General features: G+C 57.9%; 1 protein-coding gene across 3 annotated transcripts in view; it reads right to left on the reverse strand.

Annotated features, from left to right (window-relative positions):
- The window catches only part of PKNOX1 (PBX/knotted 1 homeobox 1), a 62,464-nt gene that overhangs the window by 7,641 nt on the left and 42,548 nt on the right, over positions 1-12,275 (reverse strand). For all 3 annotated transcript variants that reach the window (XM_047719253.1, XM_047719235.1, XM_047719243.1), the window contains exons 8-10: positions 11,080-11,177; positions 4,744-4,872; positions 1,014-1,090 (exon numbers count right to left, since the gene is read on the reverse strand). In XM_047719253.1, the coding sequence (XP_047575209.1) occupies positions 1,014-1,090; positions 4,744-4,872; positions 11,080-11,177 (304 nt within the window). The remainder of the gene's footprint in view (positions 1-1,013; positions 1,091-4,743; positions 4,873-11,079; positions 11,178-12,275) is intronic.

Below are 12,275 nucleotides of genomic sequence, written 5' to 3' on the forward strand. Positions count from 1 at the left end.
TTTAACCCACTGAGCCACCCAGGTGCCCCTCAAATTTAAATTTTAACAGTTAAAAAGAGAGCAGTGTTCACAAGTGGCATAGTCTGTGCTTTCTTTTACGAACGCCCGTTTTATTAGCCAATCCTGTTTCCTGCTCCTGAGTGAGTACAAGAGACCGACGACTGACATGCACAGCCTTAAAGTGCACCCTGGACCTTAACGCCCTCCGTCATGCCAGCAGCTCTGATCTCAGGGGAGCGCACGTGGTCGGGGTCCAAGCGTCCACGTAGCATGTGACACCGAAATTACAACAGGCTACTTTATTCATGAAGTCAACCAATCCCAGGCATTTCCCTCCTAGGACCCCGAGTCCTGCTGTGGGGGTGGGTCCACCATACAGACATCGGACAGCCAAGGGGCCGCCTCCCCGACTCAGAGTTGAACAAAGGGACAAAAGTAGGGGAGCTGCAGGGGCGGGAGGGGCACCAGGGGTCAAGATGCCTCATCGCCACCAGGCACCGCCCAGGGAAGCCCATCACCAGAAACATCACTTTCTGAATGAACGTGGGGCTCAGGCGTAGTGGTGACCCACGATGGAGAAACTCTTTTTTGAGACTGTGTGGCCAGGTGCAAGCGTTGGGGGGCAGAGGGAGAGAAAGAGTCTCAAGCGCGCTCCACGCCCAGTGCGGAGCCCAATGCGGGGCTCGATCCCATGACCCCGAGGATCACGACCTGAGCCAAAATCAAGAGTCGGACGCTCAGCCGGCGGAGCCGCCCAGGCGCCCTCGGAGAAGCACGTCTCTAACCGGACCAGCAGGCCGCAGGGAAAGTCCGTAGTGAGGACGAAAGGTTTAAGACGAAAGTGTGTGCTGATCTATTCTCAAACATCCTCCACCAGTTCCGGCACTCTGGGGACACAGTGCCGCCCGTTAAAAGGACTCAGCCATCTTCAACTAATTCCACTACTTATTAGGGGATTCTCGAGGCTTCCATCACAGCGACCGGCACCGTTCCGGAGGGTGGGTGGCTCTTACCAGTTGTTAACTTGGAGTAGTGTCAAATTTGTCTGAGCAGCAATCTGTTTTTTCTCATCTTCTGTCGGGTAGGGGTGCTAGAAATAAAAAGAAGGGTTAGGCTGACCGGCAGGGTTTAAAAGGGACTCGAGCTTATCTAGGTAGAATAGAAAGATACAAATAATCATTAGTGAAAAAATGGTAAGCAGCAACAGCGCTTTCTGCCAAAACCTCATTAGTCTGACGATTTCGTTTTAGAAACGTGCCGCAGGATGTCTCCCCCGCGCCGCCCAAGCACGCGGCAGCCAGGCGGCAGACACAGCGCAGGCCAGGGTGAGACCGAGTGAGCGGCTCAGAGACAAGGTGGGGGTGCCGGGCCCACCGAGAGCCGCGCCCTGCTGTCCTGGAGGGGCCACTTCACCGAGGCCATACGGTGGAGTTCAGACCCAGCAAGCCACAGCACGGGCGACACGCACAATCACTTCTGTCGTACGGACGAGGAAGCTGAGGCCAGAAAGCACACAAAGTCCCCATCCTCCAGCTGGGTAAGCAGAGGACGCAGGGAAAGGGCGGGGCCGGCGGCTCCCAGCCTGACCCACAGGGTGACATGCTTCTGTGCCAGGCACTGGGAGAGGAAAGGGACACGGGGGTGCACGGCTGGCAGTTCAGGACCTGCCCGGGGCCAGGTCAGCGTGCGGGGTCTGTGAAGAGCTGCGCCCAGGGCTGGGGCGGGAGCACCTGTTATATTCCTCTTCCTCGTATGATAAAAACACTCCACTTGAAAAAGCAGAATTAAACCGTAAGGTACATATCAAAACCGACAGAAGGACCAAAGGAATCTCTTCTATCTACGGTAACAAGCGCCTTCTCCACGGCTGATCACTGTCCACATGCAGAAGCCAGGAGGACACGGGGTCTAAAGCCTGCCTCCCTGGAGTCCCTGATTCCAGATGGCCCGGGACCCCGGGGGACACAGGGCAGGAGCTACCGCAAGTAACACTCGGCGTGGGCAGCCGTCGCTTCACACAACTGGGACCGCGGGGACCATGGTTCGGGCCACAGCGGCCTCCCCAGTGGCATCTGTTCCCTCGGACAGACGGCGACCGCACAGGGCCCCGGGGCGGAGACCGCGGAAATGGGAATGCCGTGCCTGCCAGTTAAGAGCCCGTGGAATGACAGGGGCCGGAAAGCCCAGGGCACTGAGCAGGACAAGCCCCGCCGTGTGGCAGAACCGCCGTCGTCCCATGTCAGGGAGGCCGCCGAGAGGACTGTGTTCCAAAGAAACAAGGGCCAGAAGAGGCAGAAAATGCCTCATAAGGGGGAAAAAAAAAAAAAAAAAAGGAACACTTTACTTCAACCTGTGAGGAAAGTTTATTGTTTTAGGAATCATGAAAACATTCACGGACACCGTCTGTGCTCCTAGAGTGCAGACACGCTACCCAGTGGCACTCTCCCGGGGGGACAGCGCTGGGGGACCCTGCTGTCCCACTCGCCACCCTCTGCCTGGGTCTGCCGGGCGCCCCAGTCCTCGTGTCCCACGGGAACTAGCTGTGTAACTTCCCAGCAAACAGATGGGCCCGAAACCACATACTGAGTCTTCCCACCAGTAGGACGAACATCACTGAACCACTGTACCCATAACACCTTTCCCTTTTAGAACAACTTTCCAGGTGCGGCCGCACCACTCAGACACGGCACTGTCGTCCCCAGACCCGTGCTGCCGTGGCCTGCAGGCAGGGATCGCTCGGCAGAGCAGGAGAGCGGGGGGGGGGGGGGGGGGGGGGGGCGGTCCTAGCACTCCAGGCAGGCTGGCCTGGGCTCCTTGAGGGCCTTCCCCCCAGGGAAAGGGAGAGAGGTCCTGTCCCCACCCCAAAACTGCTCAGCGACATCACATGCCGTTTCCACATCTGGAGTCAGCAGCTCCTCTGAGTGCTGTCTCTCAGGGAAGGAGCCTGGCATCAGTTAGAGAAAAGGGTTGCTGGTCGGCAGTGACACAGGCTAAAGCCCGGAGACGGGGGATGATAGAGACTGGTGCCGGCCCAGGGCTGAGTCAGGGCGAGGACGGAGACCGGCACTGGGAACAGACGGAGGCCCGGGGCTGGCTCAGGCAGCCGGCCTGCCCCAGGGTGGATGTGGAGGAGGGGCACCAGGACTCCCTGCTGACAGCCACGGGGGGGGGGGGGGGGGGGGGGCGGGGGCAACGGGCTGCAGATGAGCGGGGCGGGCTGCGGAGGGAGCAGGCGGCAACCAGAGACACGAGCGGGGGCCAGGGAGGCCGAGGGGCAGAGTCGCCGAAGCAGCGCGGCCGTCGGGAGCAGCAGGCGGCCGGGGCTGCAGAGGGAGGCCAGCACCGGCCACAGAGCAGGCTCCCGAGGCTGCCGGGCGACTCCCCGCTGGGCCTCCTGACCTTTGTAAGGGCCTACTTAGCCAGAGCGAGCCATTCTGTTGTTTATGCAGTAAACTCAAATTGACCCTGCCCCCCAGAGGAACTTACAAGTCTGGGAAACCAGTAAAATATGACTGACCAGCCCCTGATAACAGAGCCCATATACCAGGACGTGTCAGGTCAGGGGGAGGTAACAGAGCCCAGAATACAAGGATGAGCCAAGCCAGGTAGAGACCTCCAACCAGGAAAGCACCTGCCTAACCACCCAAGAATGTGGGCCCTGCCTTTTGGGCGCCAATTCTGACCAGAGTGATAGGCCAGTTCAAATAGCTACTATGGGTGAATTGTAATTCAGTTGGCCACCGGTGTGTGGCCAGGCCCGACCACATGGCCTTTGCTCTATAAAAGTTAGTCTGTGAGACTGGGAGGGGTCGCCTCTTTGTAAGAGACGGCTCTGGCCGGTCAGTTTGATCCTTGATGCTTGGCGTGAAATAAAGCTTTGCTTGACCTTCACTTTGTATCAGTCTCTCTCCCTTGACCATGGACCCAACAACCTTCCATCCCTCCGGGTACAGAAAGGCCACCGCATCTGTGCCCACACGCCCCTGCGGGCTCCTCTGTCCACCTGGACACGACAGGCAGCGGCCACTTTCCTGCCTCAGTCTCACCGCACACTTCCCTGAAAGCCAACCTGGCCCTTCCTGACCCTGGCCACCAGACGGGGCGGTCCCCAAGCTGCTCAGGGTCACATGCGTCCCCGACGTTCAGCAGCATGAGGCCTGAGGGTCTCAACTTATGAGAAGCAAGTCTTGACCAGTAAATGGGCGAGCGAGCGTGTGTTTGCTAAGACAGGACACCCCCACAGAGAAGGTGTGGTCGCGACCCGGGGGAGCGAACAGGTGTGCAGACACAACGTGTGTGCGCCGGGTCTGTCTGCGGGGCCAGACGCCATCTCAAGTTCAACAAGCTCGTGTGCGGGCCCCTCTGTCCATAGCTCAGTCTTTGACCTTACCACACTCTCTGCTCAAATCAAATATCTAAGACGTCACTGTTTTCCCAGGTTTTGCCCAAACTCCTCTTCTCTCTGCCCACTTCTCGAACCTCAGCTCACTGGGTCACCCTTCGTGGCACGGAGGTGATTAGCAGGAGCGGAAAGGACTCCCTGGTCGGCAGTGGGGCCCTCCCGACTATGTCCCTGAGGCAGAGCCCCCCAGAGCGTGGTCACCCTCCTCTGTCCCACGTCCCTCCCTAACACTGAGACAGTCAGCCGGGACAGCCATGCCCGACGCGGAGTGTGCTCTTCGCAGAGAGGAAGCGGAGGGGAAGTGCCCCAGGGCGCTGCTGCTGGGGTCCCCGCACTCTTACCCCGATGTGCTGGAAGAGCCACGACCGCATCACGTTGGTGGCGTGCTTCGGTAGAACGCCCCGTTTGTTCTTAGAGGAGCCGTCATCTTGATGCAAGATGCTCAGGTCTTGGTTTAACTGCAACTGAAGCTTTTAAACGATGGAAAAATAACATTAGAAAGCACAGAAAATCACGACATATGCGAGTGGCTCGCGACTTCAGATGGACAAAATACCCAAAGGTCTTATGGATAAATGACCTGCCGACCTCAGAGGGGGTGGGCTGGGCCCCACGAGCTCACCTGTGGGGGTGGCGCCCTCTGCAGTCTCACTACGGACCCCACTGTCTCCCGGGCAGCAGTCCCCCATCCAGCAGGTGAGACTGGAGCCCAGAGGGCCTCAGAGCCACTACCAGGCAGACATGTGCGTCCCACGGCCCTCGCGCCCTCCACGTGTTTTCACCTCATGCCCTCTAGTCACAAAAGTGACAACTCGTGGGCGCCTGGGTGGCTCAGTGGGTTAAGCCGCTGCCTTCGGCTCAGGTCATGATCTCAGGGTCCTGGGATCGAGTCCCACATCGGGCTCTCTGCTCGGCAGGGAGCCTGCTTCCCTCTCTCTCTCTCTCTGCCTGCCTCTCCGTCTACATGTGATCTCTCTCTGTCAAATAAATAAATAAAATCTTAAAAAAAAAAAAAAAAAAAAAAAAAAAAAAAAAAAAGTGACAACTCGTGACAACATCCACTCCCCTAGCCAAGGATCCCAGGCGATCAGTAGAAACGGGCAGGAAGGCGGAACGGCAGCCAGCGAAAGGTGGCCGCGTGGACTGAGCAGAGGGGAGACAGACGCGCACACAGTGTGGACACAGGGCACAGGGCAAAGGGGCCGTGGTGCCCACCCTGGGCCTTGGCCCCGAGGACAGTATGGGCACATTCTGCCCATTTCCGGCACGCAAGGCACTTCTCATGTGTGTCTTTCGCACTAACGGAAGAAGGAGTCAATGGGTCAGCCCCGTGGGCCCCAGGCACTGCAGCTCACACCCGGCCTGCCTGTGCAGACGGCAGCGCCCACGACCCGGGCCAGGAGGAAAAGCCCCCGCGCTCCCCAGGACCTCGGCACAGACGCTCGGGGACATCTCTGTGGCTGTGCATGCATGAACTCGGAACTTAGCGTAGGAACCGGACTTGGTAAGGAAGAAGGTCAGCTTCAGCGTAACTATCCACGGACACAGCTGTGAGTGCTTGGAACTTGGTTTTGAGGAGGTCACTGTATCGTCTGTACTTCCTTGGGCTGTGCAGCGCTTGGAAAGGATACGCTCTTTAAAAGCCTCAATAGTGACACGGAAACGGACACCATTTATGACTTACAGAAGCACGGAGACACTAGCTGTATCTAAAGTGTCTTGAAAATCAAGACTATCATTGAGGGCCTAAGTGTTTTTTGAAACGTGCTTCTCTGTCAAAGGACTGAAGCGGTCGGCATCAAGCGCCCCCCACACTCGTGTTTGTGCGCACGGGAAAAAGAACAGGAAATGAACTTGGAAAACGAGCTCCAAAACCACGGGGCCAAACTTCAGCTCTCCTGCCTTATTTGTTTCAATTACTATACAATGTTCTTCCCGAAATTTCACACACGCTCAGTGTTGCTTGTTTTGTGCGGGGTTAAAGCAAACGTGGGCTCAAAACAGGTGAGGTGACAGCTGCCTGCGTGACTCGCCCTCACAGATGCGACTAAGGGGCCCGAGTGCCAACGAGGCTGTGAGGAAGGCAGGCCATGGGCCTCTGCGTAGAACAGCCGCTGGCCCTGCTGAGCTCCGGCAAAGCCGGGGACAGGATAAGCGGGGGGTTTAAGGGCCCAGGCAAGCGGCTGGAAGTCCATTTCCATAGCGAGAGCCCCCGCCCCGACCCTTCCCATCCTTCTCTGCAGATGACCGACCCGCCCCTGCAGGAGACCAGGGACACATGGGGCACAGCTGCACAGTGGGAGGGAGGGGCAAGGCCAGAAAGGGGGTAAGGGGAGCCTGCACGCAGAATGGGAGACCCCGGCCCACCCCTGCCCTTGCAAGCAGGCCTACGCCGGCAAGAGGTCCGAGAGCCCTTCTCTGGAGACGCGGAGTAGAGGAAGCCTCCAGGGGCCAGCCCGTGCACCGCCCTGGCCACGCACCCAGCGGCTTCTGGCAGCTCGTGGGGACAGTCCTGAGGACAGCCAACTGTCCCCAGACACCGGAAGGCTGCCACCACAAACCGAAGGCACCCACGTGAGTGAGCATGGAGATGCAGAGGAGAGAGAGAAGGCGGACGCTGCAGACAACTCGGCGGCCCACGAAGCCAAAGTGGGGGCTACTTCGGAAGACAGCGCAGCGGGCACAGAGGCATCTAGGAAACCCAGCCCGCACGCAGGGGGCGCAGAAGGAGCCCGCTCAGAAGGCCGACGGCCAGACAAATATGAAATGACACCAAAACGCAGAGATTCGGTTCAGAAGGTCTAACGGGCTCGGGCTGGGGGCGGGGCTGTCCCAGAGATGTCCGGGAGAGGACCCCCCCTACCCGTACCCGCGGACGTGAGGTCTGCCGGGGCTCAGCAGCAGCTCAGAGAAGAGGCGTCTGAGAGCAGAGAACACAGCAGATGGGAAAGCAGCAGCGGGACCTCCTCCCACGGCGACGCGGAGGCTGGAGCCCCCGACACCATGCTCCCCGCCCCCACCGACGATTTTATCCGGAAACCCTACTTGTAAGCGGACTGCGTCAAGTACGAGACCAGAAAAAAGTCATCTTCAGGTTCACCACGTCACAACAAAACGTAGTTCCCACGCGCATCTCCCCTGGGAGTTCTCCAAGTGGGGAGTGAAGCCGAGAAAGTAGAGGATGGAGGCTCTAGGAGAAGGGACTCCTCAAGGCAGCGTCAAAGGGAAGTTCAAGAACACGCCCTGTGCCCAGCCTGGATGGAGAAGAGCCCCGACAAGAGGAGGCGGAGAGCTTCTGGGGGCACATGACACCGACGCGCCTTCTGAACAGCGGGGCGCCCGGGGCTCAGCCAGCTGTGGCCACCGCACCAGGAGAGCCAGGCCAGGGGCAAGAGTAAAGCGCTTGTGACTCGGCCAGAAACATGTGAACCAGAGAAGCCCTGCGATCTCGGCTACACACTCAGCTCACAGAGACCAGGTGAGGCTCATGCTGACGACAGGTGTGGCTGCTCGGTGAGAAGCGCCAGTGGGATGGGGCGGTGGGATGGGGACGGCACAGCCCGGGGTGGGGGTCATAGGGCGGGATATGGAGCACAGGCCCCGACCGCAGACAGAGAATCCAAACCAGGTGCTTCAGGGGTGAGTTAGGAGGGAGGATTTTTAGTTAGAAACGGGAGGAAAGCAGCTGCCCGAGTGGAGAGGAGAGAACGGGGCAGGACAGGTGGGGTTTGCTCCAAGCCTCTTAGCACGCTGCCCGCTGAGCCGGACACACAACTGGATATAAAAAAGCCAAATAAGGGGCACCTGGGGGGCTTAGTCATTAAGCATCTGCCTTTGGCTCAGGTCATGATCCCGGGGTCCTGGGATCGAGCCCCGCATCAGACTCCCTGCTCAGCGGGAAGCCTGCTTCTCCCTCGCCCACTCCCCCAGCTTGTGTTCCCTCTCTATCTCTGTCAAATAAATAAAATCTTCTTTAAAAAAAAAAAAGGCATAATAAGAGTTAAATGGAGACAAAAAACCTTGTCATGGGCCAAACAATAGCAAAAACCTAAAACACGTAAATGACAGTCATACAAATGAGAGTGTCCCGGGAACCGGGCGGGGCTGCGGGAGGGAGAGGGCGTCAGGGAAACGCCCAGCCGCCGCCTCTCTTCTCCCGAAAATTTGTTCTGAGAAGCAGAACAGCTTCCTACAGAGATGCCCCAGGAAGATGCCAAACCTTGCCCCTCCTGACAGGCTCTAGGTCAGAATGGGGCCCACGGTGGCCAATTCTTTTCCGGGGGAGAGGGGCAGGGTTATTATCCACCCCGCATGCGCCCATGATGCACCCAGGCACAGTGCAGGACAGGGCAGGTCGGGGACGGCCCGGGAGGGGCTGCCACCACACTGCTGCCGTGGACGGTGCTGGCCAGAGTGACGGCGTGACCCGGGACGGACAGAGGTCTTCCCGATAAAACCAACCCTGATGGTTTCTGACACTAAAACAGACAATGTCACTGGTTCAGTTACTCTCCCCAATTACCTGAAGCCCAGTAAGAACCAGCCCCCCACAAAGAAAAAAAAAATGGAAAGAACAGAGCCAGAGCAGCCCAAAGAGCTACAACAAAAACCGCACGGACCACGCACAGCTCGTACTCAAAGAAACCCGCACCTGGGCCCCCCAGCAATCTGTTCACGCTTCTGTTGCAAACCTGGGGTAGCTCGTGTCTCCGGCTTCCTGGCCCTGCCGCCCTACAAGCCAGACTCGGCAGGAGCATGACAGGGAGGGGACAGATGCACAGTGGGCTTGAGCCACGGAGCGCCAGGGCAGAGACAGCCCACGGGCCACAGGGAGGGGAGCTGTGTCCCTCTGTCTGCCCAGCAGTGCGGGGGAGGGTCACGTGCATGTTCCGCATCCAAAGGGGTTTTACTGAAACACAAGCTCTGTGTGTCCCCTGCTAAACTAGTCCTCTCCGTCTGTACGAAAATTCAGGCAAGTAGAAAACTTTCTCCTTTTTATTCCTTAAAGACGGATTTATGTATCTGAGAGAGCGAGTGAGCACGAGGCAGGGAGGGGCGGAGGGAGGAGAGAGAATCCTAAACTCAACTCTGTTGAGTGCAGAGCCCAACACGGGGCTCGATCTCACGACCCTGAGACCGAGACCTGAGCCAAAATCAAGAGTCAGAGGCTTAACTGACTGAGCTACCAGGTGCCCCGGAGAACTTTCTTCTTAAGCAACACAAGGAAGGCACCTCACTCTGAACTGTGTCTCTCTAAAAGCAGCTCCCTGTGGTACCAGGAGGCGCTCATGCTCGCCACCGTGCTGAATGGGGAGCTCCAGGGACAGCGGGTTGGCTGGGGATCTAGGGACGATGCCGGTGGAGTCCGGCTCCTCCTCTACCCACAGCTGGGCCTGGTGAGACCCCGTGTGCCCAGATGACAAGGCCCCCAGCCCCAGCTCAACTCTGTGCAGGCAGCGAGAGGCAGTAAGCCCTGGATTGGCAGCGCCAGCCCGTGCACCACCGCCCCCCCACCCCAGGCCCTGTGGCCTCTGCTGCCTGCTCGCAGGAGACCAGCATCTCTAGAGCTGGGCCTCCAAGCCGCCCGGAGGCTGTGGGAAACCCCTGTGCAGGCCAAAGACAAAGAACTAACAGAATCTAGGGGTGCCTGGGTGGCTCAGTGGGTTAAGCTGCTGACTTCGGCTCAGGTCATGATCTCAGGGTCCTGGGATCCAGCTCCGTATCGGACTCTCTGCTCAGCAGGGAGCCTGCTTCCCCTTCTCTCTCTGCCTGCCTCTCTGCCTACTTGTGATCTCTCTCTCTCTGTAAAATAAATAAATAAAATCTTTAAAAAAAAAAAAAAAAGAACCAGCAGAATCTGTATTCCTAAATGTGAGTGGGTAAGAGAAACACGACCCTCTGACTTAAACCCAGATAAACGTGGGAAAACAAAGGGTGCGTGCATGCCCATGACCCACGGAGGCGGGCGGACTGCCAAGCCCCTCTCCCCACACAGGCACAGAGAGAGCAGCACAAGCTCTGCCAGCAGAGAGCGGCTCGTCCAACTGCAGCTTCGGCCCGCAAAGCTCCTTCCTGTGCTCTTGGAGCCAGGGCTCCCCTCGAGGCCGCCAGCCGAGGGCAGGACGAGCCCACCGGCCTCCTCTTCGGGCAGGGCCTCCACTGGGCCACGGAGAGTGGGGAAGAGGCAGCCTGGACTGGGCTTTCCCGTAGGCTGTGGGAGGGCATTCAGGAAGGGCCCCACCACCCCCAGGACTGGCCTGAAGTGGCGCTCTGGCCCAGCAGGTGCACCGAGAAGGGCCTGGCCATGGTCTATGGGGTCTGCGGTCGGCCGACCTGGGGCGGGAAGAGCCCATCCACGCGGCCTCGAATCTCCCGAGCCAGAGACAGCTACGCAGTCCACTGTTCAGTTGGACGACAGTGGCTGCTGGGGGAAAGGGCTCAGGGCTGACTTTTTTCCAGCTTCCTTAGACTTTCTGAACTTAGAGACTTTGTTGCAACGAGAGAGACAAAGAGTAGATGAGAGACGGCACGCTGACATCGAGATGACCTGCAGACGGCTACAGGAAAGCTGGCCGAGACCATGGTCTTCAGGCCGGGGAACAGCTCCCGCCAGGACCCGCTGTTCTCCACATGGCGCCACTCAGCCCCAAACCCGCCCATGGGAATGACGTGCGCACCTGGGAGTTCTGGATCCTGATGGTGCCGGGCGACAGCGTTTGTGTCACTACTTGGCCTTGAGGAGTGACGACTGTGACAGGCTGGTACACGGTGCCACCTCAAGAAGGAAGACATTAAAAGACTCTTAAGTCTCAAGGATTTAAAACCATGTTCTCGATATACTCAACGCGCGTATGGAAGGAATAAAACCTCCAGTCTGACGTGGTTTTTAAACTATTCCAAGTGATCAGTACTTTGCTGGTGGACCTGTCACTGCAAATTATTAAAACAACGTCCCTGGACAAAGTGTCCTGACATCTATAGTGAGGCCTGGCTCTTGGCAGGGGAGGGGCACCATGGGGGGACAGGGTACTGTCACACGTGGGGTGTGTGGGCCCCTGGGCAGGAGGTATGGCATCGTGCGGGGAAAGAGGGGTACTGTGCAGCAGAGCAGGGCAGTGTGAGGGGGGAGGGGCAGAACGGTTGGGAGGGCAGGGCAGTGTTCCGGGGCGCAGGCACAGTGTGGGGGTGCACAGTGTGGGGCAGGCAGCAAGGTGTCCCACCGCACAGGGCACAAGGGCATCCTTGGACTCTGCAATTCCGTCTTCTGTCTGCCTCTATTTCTTCCTTTCCCCACAGTTACCAGTATTAAAGGACCCGGTGATGGTGTGAAATATTTTTTATCGTCTTTTTTGATCAAACATGCGTTCATCTTCCCGCGGAGGTTTCCCTGCACACTATCACACGAGGCTTTTCGGTGTAAATTTTTCCCCTCCTTACACGCCTCAGTCCATTCTCACGACGATGTTGCATTTGCAATGTTCGACACGCACAGGGAACCGCAGAACCCGTACCCCTCCTGCGGTGGGCTTCTCTATACTAAGAACGAATTCTTGTTTGTCAAATGTTAATGACGCCACCTAAGCTTGTCCAGGTGCTGCGAAGAGCCCAAGGAACAATGACGTCACCTGCAAACCACAGCGGGTTTTGCTGTATGTCGTCAACTCCTATAGAAAACCTTTCTTCTCAAAATCTTTCGGTAGAGAAACACAGCTTGCGTACACCGTTTGTTACTGGGAATTAAAACAAGGAAGATGCATTCAGTTCTAAGGGCTCTAGATGTTGCCACTCCTATTTCAGGAACCGGCATTGATTAGAAATTATACTGGCGCACTTCTCCGTTCTAACAGGAAGGCCTTTTCCACAAGCGCTCAAG

Source organism: Lutra lutra, chromosome 1, assembly GCF_902655055.1.
Source record: "Lutra lutra chromosome 1, mLutLut1.2, whole genome shotgun sequence".
In the NCBI taxonomy this organism is placed as follows: domain Eukaryota; kingdom Metazoa; phylum Chordata; class Mammalia; order Carnivora; family Mustelidae; genus Lutra; species Lutra lutra.